This window comes from Scardinius erythrophthalmus (assembly GCF_964197995.2).
Source record: "Scardinius erythrophthalmus genome assembly, chromosome: 4".
Taxonomy (NCBI): Eukaryota; Metazoa; Chordata; class Actinopteri; order Cypriniformes; family Leuciscidae; genus Scardinius; species Scardinius erythrophthalmus.
In genome coordinates, this window is record NC_138224.1 from 7,482,949 (window position 1) to 7,493,314 (window position 10,366).

The 10,366-nt window shown below is 35.9% G+C and overlaps 2 protein-coding genes across 4 annotated transcripts in view; both read right to left on the bottom strand.

Moving 5' to 3' along the window:
- The window catches only part of tmem63a (transmembrane protein 63A), a 26,004-nt gene extending 17,287 nt beyond the window's left edge, over window positions 1-8,717 (bottom strand). Inside the window, exons 1-2 of one of the 3 annotated variants that reach the window (XR_014030119.1) lie at window positions 8,582-8,668; window positions 7,363-7,423 (exon numbers count right to left, since the gene is read on the bottom strand). The gene's annotated coding sequence lies outside the window, so the exon portion shown is untranslated. Of the gene's footprint in view, window positions 1-7,362; window positions 7,424-8,507 lie in introns of all 3 variants that reach the window. The other 2 variants (XM_081364375.1, XM_081364376.1) reach the window with 2 other exon arrangements.
- A 1,092-nt stretch (window positions 8,718-9,809) lies between these two features.
- Window positions 9,810-10,366, bottom strand: part of LOC308689041 (G-protein coupled receptor family C group 6 member A-like) — a gene marked incomplete at both ends in the record, with an annotated part of 13,725 nt that continues 13,168 nt past the window's right edge. Inside the window, 1 exon segment of the mRNA XM_081362594.1 lies at window positions 9,810-9,833. Coding sequence (XP_081218720.1) covers window positions 9,810-9,833 — 24 coding nt within the window.

The following is a 10,366-nucleotide window of genomic DNA, read 5'->3' on the forward strand; positions in this document are numbered from 1 at the left end:
GACGAGGGCAAAAGAACGGTTAAGCCACAGTGAGAGGCTCAAGCCAAAAGGGGGGAAGAAACTGGCAAAAGAGAGAAAGCTGGCTGTTGTTAGTTTTCTGACTAGAGATGAGAATAGTCGACTTTTACCAGGGAAAAAAGATACCATCACAAAAAAACAAAATAAAAGAACAGCGAAGAATTCTCACAAAGCCACTCACAGAGCTCCATGGGCTGTACAATAGTGAAATGAAGAAGAGCCTCCACCTATCTTACAGGCAGTTTGCTAGAAGACGCCCCTTCTATGTCACTGAGCCAAAAGCCAAGGATCGGGACACATGTGCATGCATGGACCATGAAAATGTCCACCTGCTGGCCAACAAGCTCTACAGCAGAGGGCTGTTGAAAACAAAAAGCATTTCTGAGCTGCTGGTTATGATAGTGTGTGATCCAAAAAATAAGGACTGTATGGACCGTGTTTGTGCCAAGTGCTGCTTTGAGGAGGTAGAATTCCCTGAGACAGAGAGCAGCTCAGAAGTCACCTGGGAGCAGTGGAAGAGGGTAACTTCCACAAATGGAGAGAGAATGTTTGGCAACATGGTGAAACAGATCTATAGTGGAACCATCAAGGACTTGATGGAGCTTTTCTCTCAGAAGTTAGAGTCCTTGGCGATACATCAGTTTAACTGGCTGCACCAGGCAGAGCAGTTCCGCTACCTTAACCCTCTGGAGTCTGAGCGGTTTTCTGGGCCCTTGAGATGTTCTGACATGCTCTTACATTTGTGCTTTTTTCAGTTGCTTATAAACATATTAATGGCAAAGGTGTAAATTCACTCTATAAAGCACAAACAGGGCTACCATAATATGTGAGCCACGTGTATGTACATGTTTTAATTTTTGAGAGAATAATGTTTATGCGTGGATATTGAAAAAACTAAAAACTAAAATTTCTGAAATAAGGCCACAAAACACATAGTAAATATGTGTCAATAAGACTTTTGACCAATGGATGTCGTCGCCTATAGTTTTTTCTTCAAAATTATGTGAAAATAGTCTTGCTTTATCGTTCAAATAAAACCATACATTGATTTAAATTGATGTAAAACAGGTTTTGCTTGGAAAGCCAATATGCGAGGGGGCGTGAACGAGGAGTGGTTTTCACCTGAATTACCACCCACTCTGCATAATGATGAGCCATTCACACAGGTGTGACACTGGCTGAGCCACAATGCTTGGACAAAAGATATTTAGAAGAAGACTTATATTGACCATTTAAGATTTTGCTTACATCTATCTTGTACATATGTTGTGCTATTTTATTAAAAAGGTTACAATTACAACAATAATTACAATTTCAACAATATTTCAAGTGTACTCTTTCTTTGTAAAAAAAGAGAAAGTTTATAGGCCTACATTTTATCTATGTATTCATTACTTTGAATATAGCCAACATTGGAACAGCTAACATCTTAGTTGATGACTTTATTTTTGACAAAAATATTAGGCTATTTTATATATAGAAATTGCTAAACAAAAGCTTATTTGACGAGGCAGTATATTCTACAGTAAAAACTGTACCCAAATCTACTAAACAAAATGTTGTCTTTCATATTTCACCTGACTGTAAAGTTGTTTTCATGAAATATTAGGGCATATAAATGTTAATTTGCAGTTTACGTTGCTTATACAAATAGCCAACATTTTATTTCAACATATTTCAGTCGATTTTTACTCATCTCAGTATAGCAATACAGTTTGTTCCAAAAAAGAGATTCTTTACTCAGCTTCTTAAGTTCTTGAAACATTTAATGTGTGTTGCAATAAAAATTATATAATTTTAAATGTTAATGTCCTTCTGATTTGTTATATTTAAATGTTGAAATGTTATTTGAATAAAAAGAGTTAAATTTTCTTTCGTCTTGAACTCTTTTGTGTACATTTTAACTGAAATTCTTATACCTGTGGTTTTCTTATCATTTGGGGCGACCATATGTCATGTGGGGTAACCAACAAATGAATGAATAAATGAATAAATTCATAACCAAATATCCATCAGTTTAGCCTCAAATATTAATCAGTGGTATGCTATTGTTGAATGTGTAATATCTGTATAAATGCTAATTCAGTTTTTTTGCTTTTAAAGTAAAAATCAGTATTGTAACTGGATTATGAGGGAGACTCTGATATTATAGAATAAACTTGTGAAATAATGGTTTTCATAAAATGAAAGGGCACTAAAGTTTATCTTTCTTCATCAGTTTATCTACTTACTGATATGAGTTCAACTAGTCTTAATGGTACATAAAAATGTGAATTTTGAGATATATTACGGTCGCCCCAGATGACTTTTTTAAGGCTATGAATTATTAACTTAAGTGTAAAAACACTAAAATGTCCATTTTTAGGGCCCAAGCCCTGAAAGGGCGAAGGCCCTATTGTTTTCGGTAGGATTATTTATTATTATTATTATTATTCTTATTTTTCTGTCAACCTTTCGGGCACTTATGAGACCCTTAACGTGCTCGAAAACTCTTGAAACTTTGCACACGGGTCAGAACCCGTGGCCATCAGGGCTGGGCTGAAGCTGGTACCCGGGCGTGGCCGGGTGGCTCGACAGCGCCCCCTTGAACGGGGTCCGAAAACTTGGTCCATAAATCAGACACGCTTGCATGTAATAATATGAAACTCGGTACACATATAGATCTCATCGGGCCGAACAACTTTCGTACTTTTACTTTTTACGCCAGCCCAACAGGAAGTCGGCTATTATGGGTTGTTTTGAAACGCATGCTGTGGAATTTAATGTACTCCTCCTAGAGAATTCATCCAATCGCCTCCAAACTCGGTCAGCATGAAGTCAAGACATTGAGGATGCTAAATTGCGGACGGATTTTTGATATCTTGAACGGTTTGGCCGTGGCGAGGAAACGAATTTATGGCGAAAAAATGAAACAGGAAGTGTGTTATAACTTCTGCATACATTAACTGATCTTGATGAAACTTCAGCAGTGTGTTCGTTGTAAGAGGCCGATCGCACAGATGTGACTATTGTGAGTCAAAGTTATAGCGCCACCAACAGGCAGCAGGAAGTACATCACTATTAAAATGCTTTGAAATCAGTGTCTTATTTTTACCCGATTTGCTTCAAACTTTATGTGTACAATGTAGACACACGGCAGATGTAAACCTGTGAAAGGATTATTGATATCTTAGATACTGTTGCCGTGGCAACGCATCAAACTTTAATATTATTTTTTGATGCTTTTGAGACTCTTAACATACTTGAAATTGCATGAAACTCAACAGACACATCACATTTATTAGCCCGTAGACATGTGCAAAGTTTCAGAAACGGGCGTGGTGGAATGGCTCAGTAGCGCCACCTTTAGTCAAAAATGGGGGCTTAGTTTTTCCTAGAATCACAAAACTTGGTATGTGTATTGTTCTCATCAAGACGGACAACTTTCTAATTTACATGAACCATCTCCGACCAACAGGAAGAGAGATATTTTGGTTTGAATGTGGATTTTCTGAAGAATTTTCTCTCCCTCTCTCTGTGTCTGTGTGTGTGTGAGGGGAGGGGGGGATTGGACTATTGCTTTTATATTGTTAATCAAGGTTTCAGGGGCTTTTGGGGTCCTTAACGTGCTCAAAAACTCTTGAAACTTTGCACACAGGTCAGAACCCACGGCCATCAGGGCCGGGCTGAAGCTGGGACCCGGGCGTGGCTGGGGGGCTCAACAGCGCCCCCTTGAACGGGGTTCTAAAACTTGATCCATATATCAAACACGCTCGCATGAATTAATATGAAACTCGGTACACATATAGATCTCATCGGGCCGAACAACTTTACCCCGGTCAAGTTTTACGCCAGCCCAACAGGAAGTCGGCTATTATGGGTTGTTTGGAAAACGCTTGCTGTGGAATGTGAAATACTCCTCCTAGAAAATTCACCGTGTCCCCTTCAAACTCGGTGTGCATGTAGTCAAGACTTTGAGGATGCTAAATTGCGGACGGATTTTTGATATCTCGAACGGTTTGGCTGTGGCGAGGAATCGAATTTATGGCGAGAAAAGAGAAACACGGAAGTGGAATAACTTCTGCATACATTAACTGATCTTGATGAAACTTCAGCAGTGTGTTCGTGGTAAGAGGCCGATCAGATGGATGTAGCTATTGTGAGTCAAAGTTATAGCGCCACCAACTGGCAGCAGGAAGTGTGTCACTTTCAACATGCTTTTGACAAAAGTGGGGGGGTTAGTTTTAACTACAGTAAAGAAAAAACAGTTTGTATATTGTTCTCATCAAGCCGGACAACTTTCTAATTTACATTCAATAGCTCTGGCCATCAGGAAGTCAGATATTTTGGTCTGAATGTGAATTTTTTTGCAAAATCAGCCTCTGAATTTTTAGCCACTCCTCTTAAACTATTTATTTTATTCGTACCAAACTTTTTCAACATGATGAAACTACATTAAATATGCTAAATTGTGAATGGATAATAAATATCTCAAACGGTTTTGCTATGGCGAGGGATTAAAGTAATGTCCAAAAAGGAAACACTAAAAATCTTCTAAAAATGTAATTATATACCATTTATTTCTATATAAAAGAATACAAATATCACAACTAAACCCATTTTATTCTGTTTTTGCAATTCAAGAAGAATGAAAAAGTTAAAACAGGCTATTTAGTGCTATTTGGTTCAACAAAAAAGCAAACATAGGGCTATACTGCCCTCTTGTGTCCAAAAGGACATCAAAATAGTATATAAAACTTTTTACCAGGTAGGCCAATATTGTATTTAAATGTACATTTATTAGGTATGTGTCTGAGGATATTTTCCCACCGGTTAATCGACGTGTGACACGAGTGGGTGCTTTTAAATCGCTAATATAATAGTGAAAGAAAAATAATGATAATGTTGCACACACAAATCACACACATGTGGGAAAGAATAAACAACACTAAACCGCCATTAGGTGTCGCCAGGCATCCATCTTAATAAGCGAGTCATTGATTCATTCGTTCAAACGATTCGTTCGAATGAGTCGATCATGATTAAGACAGATGTTTATGGATTGATCATTCAATCTTTGAGTCAACCGATTCGTTAAAAATGCTGAATCGTTCAGTTATGAGAAAACACGTGATAAGTGATGGTTCTGCCGTGATCTTTGTTTAACTATTTTCGCTGCTGAAACAGAACAAAAACAGTCAACATTGCATCTAAAATGTAAGTGACTTAATTGTAACTGTTTATTAACCTGCTGTATGAAATCTAGGGGTGGGAGAAAAAAATTATTCTTAGATGCATCGCGATGCGGACGTGGACGATTCTGAATCGATTCACAAATGTCAAAAAATCGATTCTCTAAAAAAAATTTTTCTAATAACGTAATATTGACGGAAGGCAAAAGGCGGAACTCTAAGCGGACGTGCGTGCAGTCTGTGGCGCGCACATAACAGAGAAGTTTCTTCTGCTCACCAAGGCTGCATTTATTTGATTAAAAATACAAACAAAAACAGTAATATTGTAAAATATTATTCCAATTTAAAACAGCTGCTTTCTATTTTAATATATTTTAAACTGTTATTTATTCCTGTGATCAAAGCTGAGTTTTCAGCATCATTACTCCAGTCGTCACTGTCACATGATCCTTCAGAAATTATTCTAATATGATGATTGATACTCAAGAAACATTCATTATTATTTTAAATGTCGAAAACAGTTGTGTACAGTCTTTGATGAATAGTTCAAAAGAACAGCATTTATCTGAAATCTAAAGCTTTTGTAACATTAAACACTACCGCTCAAAAGTTTTGGGTTAGTAATAATTAAAATTTTATTTTTTGGGGAAATAAATAAAATAAATCAGTACTTTTATTTATGAAGGATGAGTTAAACTGATCAACAGTTACAGTAAAGACATTTATAATGTTAAAAATATATATATTTGAAATATATGCTGTTCTTTTGAACTTTACATTCATCAAAGCATTTTGAAAAAAAAAAATCTGTACACAACTGTTTTCAACATTGAAAATAATAATGAATATTTATTGAGCATCAATCATCATATTAGTATGATTTCTGAAGGATCATGTGACACTGAAGACGGGAGTAATGATGCTGAAAACTCAACTTTGATCACAGAAATGAATTACTATGTAAAATATTTAAAAATTGAAAACAGCTGTTTTAAATTGGAATAATATTTCACAATATTACTGTTTTTGTTTGTATTTTTAATCAATAAATGCAGCCTTGGTGAGCAGAAGAGACTTCTCCTAAAAACATAAAAAATCTTACTGACCCCAAACTTTTGAACAATAATATATATATATATATATATATATATATATATATATATATATATATATATATATATATATATACATACATATATATGTATGTGTGTGTATGTATGTATGTATATATATATATATATATAAATATAGCTGCGAGCAGCGATGGAGGGCCAAAGCCGGCGGTACCGCCACCCCGGTGCCTTTAGGTAACTAAAGGCACTGGGGTTGCGGTGCCACCGGCTTGGGCCCGTAATCGCTGCTCGCAGCTATATTTTTACTTTTCTTTATAAAGGCATGTGTACACTACATTCCAAATGTTTAGAAAATGGCCAAACATATCCATATTTTTGGTATTTTAAAATTGGCCTATTAAAAAGTCTTATCCGTCAATGACCCATATACACCAACTATACTATTACTTTATGAATAGATCACAGCATTTCATCTCATTCTCAGTCATACCATCACTGGTACCGCCACATGAGATTCCACTCAGTGTTGTGAATGGCAAATCAGTGCAAGGACGTGAAATGTCACATGCATTTCAGGTCAAACTTTAGAGGGAGTCCTTTATAACTTTATTGTTATAAAATATAATATTCATAATTCTGTTTTATTGCAAACAAAACAGAATTACACAATGGTCTGGATCAGGGGTTTTCAAACCTGTCATGAGATTTGAGAAAACCCCTTGGTCTAGATCACATGACTATGTTCCATTTACACAAAAAAAGGTTAATTTGGAGGGCTTTGTGAACATGATAATGCTGAAAAATCCTGTAAATTATGGATTATTGATGACTGTATTGATGATAAACGTTTGACTTTGAACCTTATGTTGTCGTTTGATATCACAATGATTCAATGTACTGCCATTATATGCTACAAGAATGTGTTATTTAAGACAGGATCATAATATGCACAAATATCCTAAGTCATAATCTAACCGCTTTTTCACTCCACCCTGTGTCTGTGGGCCTCCTACACATCCTCTTCTGCTTTTAGATTTTTTTTCACTTGGTCAGGTGACTCATGTTTAAATCAAGGAATATAATCATATCTCATTACATACTGCTCTGCGTTTTCACTGTCCGGTGCTCATGCATAAGAGTTTTACTCACTCTGAAGTGGCTCTGAAAAATAAAAAAACAGATTAACAAAACAGATTGTGTTACATAAAACATAAAAAAATATTAAATCAAGACAATGAAAAAATTGATTGAGTTTATGCTTAAAAATAGGACAAATATCTGTCAGTGAGGTAAGAAAAATCTTGTTTTATCAAAATAAGAGTGTATCTTGATTTAAGAGTGTTATATATTTGTACTGGAAAACAAGACAAAATTATTGAATAAAAAAATATAGTGGAGCTATAGTGTAGCAACCTCCAGAACACTTTAAAGTAACAAGTCACACTCCTAGTATGTGTCAAATAACAAAGACAGAAGTGAGAAATTCCTTGGTTTGCAATGTGTCTGAGTCAACTTTGAAATCCCACAGATGTGAAAGCAAAACATATTTCAGCAGGGATTTAATTTTAGAAACATAATTTCACCTAATGTAAAGATGCATGACTCTACTTCTTACTTTCTACTTCTCTAAAGATCAGTTACATTAACTTCTCATAGGCCTGGTTTCACAGACATGGCTTAGATTAAGCCAGGATTAAGTAAATTTAAATTCAATTAGTACATTTCAATAGTTTTTTCAAACGTGCCTTAAGAAAAGACGATGTGCATCAGCATCTTGAGACAAAACAATGGCATAGACATATTTTAAGATTATGTCAGTTTAGTTTAGTTAAGACAGCTCAAACGTGCATTTTACTCTTGGGACTAGGCTTGTCTGTGAAACCGGGGGAATAGTGTAGGCCTATTAGTTAGTTATGCCATAGTTTAGCAACACTTTGCATGGCTGAAAACAACAACTTTATGATGTGGAAACTTACTGTTGCCAAACTGACAGCTGATGTCAGAACTGTCAGAACTAGACGCAGGTGTAGTAACGTTATAAGTTAAAGCCAAAAACGGGTAGCTTTACTAACTAGCAACTAAACTAAATGTAGTTAGATTCATGTTAGCATGCATCAATTTATAATAACACCTTATTATAAGTTAAACACACACCAAAACAAACAAAAACGTGCCACTAAACTCATACATCGACATGCTGTGAGTGACGTCAAGACGCATCTGTATAACGGCTGGACAAACTTACCTTCATTAACCGAAAGCTTTAGTGGCTCTTTCTCCACTTTGGTAAATAAAACATGTTATAAAACAAAAACATACCTCGGCTGAATTTTTCAGCTTCTGGGTTGTCCAAAAACGGTCGGGTTGTCAACTGAGCTGAGATTAAACTAAACGAAACTTTACAATGACTCATTTCCGCACATGCGCAGACACCCTAATCTCCGCCCAGTGTCCCATTACAACACTGGTACAAAAGCACACTTGTAATTTTTTTTTATTTGTATTAATTGTCATTGTATAGGATACAATTCACAATCAACCTGGAGAAATTAATAAATTATTTAATGAAATATTAATAAAAAGCAGATCATAAAAGTCCCGCAGTGCAGAGAAAGATTGCATTAAATAAATAAATGTTTAAAAAAAATAAAAAAAAATAAACCAAATAAATCATAAGTAAAATAATAGTATTTTATCTATTCACAAGCATAATAACTATGCCTAGGCATTCTCTAATATGATGATAATTAAGTCAATTGATCAAATTGATAATTTAGTGCAATTAGTTTATTTTTCTAAACAAAACAGCATTCAGCAGCAATTGCTGGCAATGAAGTGTTGTTTCTTTCAGCTCCAGAGAGACTAAATAAAACAGAAAAAAATAACAGAAATCTTAATTTTTTAAATATTAAAAATCTAAAAACGATAGGCTAGATGGTAAACAATATATGTCCATACTATAAATATATGTAAAAGTAGCAATGAAAAATAGTATCAGTAGTGAAATAAAATATGCAAAATGCTATGTGCAATGCAAGGTAATGCATTATTTATCTAACCATGTTATCAGATTGCTTTCAGGTGTTGAAAATAGGCAAAAATTTCCAAACAGTGTCTGATTTAATTGGTGCATCCACACATTTGGCTTAAATAGATTATCCCAGCCCTGTAGGAGGGGGGGGGGAGAGAGAGATGAAGAGAGTCTTTGAGCCTTTACAGTGAATCCCAAGTGATTGACAGGTCGGCTATATCTGTCCAATATCATCCAGCTCACGTTCTCATTCCCCTCTGCGTGGCCCTCTGCGACACCATCTGACGCAGGAATTAACCCCCGCTGCAGGCTGGAGAAGGGCGACAGGTTCCCTAATCAGCGGCTGATTGCGGCGGCGGCGCTCGGGGAGAGAGCTGTGGTGATTGGGGGTATGGAGGCTTTGATTGTTTTCAGTCAGCCTGACAGCTGAGGAATACTGCTTCTAATCAGCGTAGTCAAGAAACTGGCATGAGTGGCAAATGAACAGTCAAAGTCTACACATACACACACTCTCATTTAGATGTTTCGCTTGGTTAGATACTGTAAACACACCAAATAGAGTGTGGAGCATTAATCTTATTTCTTTGCTGTAGGCCTAGGCCTACATTTCACTTACAACTCAGACTGGGGATTATTCTAGAGTAGAGTAACTTGATCAAATTGCAACAGAGGTAGACCAGTTTTACCAGTGAATGGAAATGAGCCCTAAAAGGAACATTGTATCATAGTTTGTTCTGGCATGTGTAAATAGCTTTTACTGCACCCATTGATTTCTCTTCAATAAATGTTTACCCATAAATGAATGGTGTTTGTGGAATAATATTGTCTCTGCTTTTGCTTAAACAGTGTGCTTTTTGCCAGGTCTGCGCAACAAAACTAGCAATATATAGCAAATAGCCCATGAGTAGCGAGCGCAATGATCACAAACACAAAATATCCCTTTCCCCAAACCTAAATGATATATCCAGTCACTGTTATGCAAAATGAAAACCATTATCATAGTGATCACGAAACTTGCAGTTTTATCATCATAAAACATTTCAATACAAGCATTTCAGTACAATATAATTTAT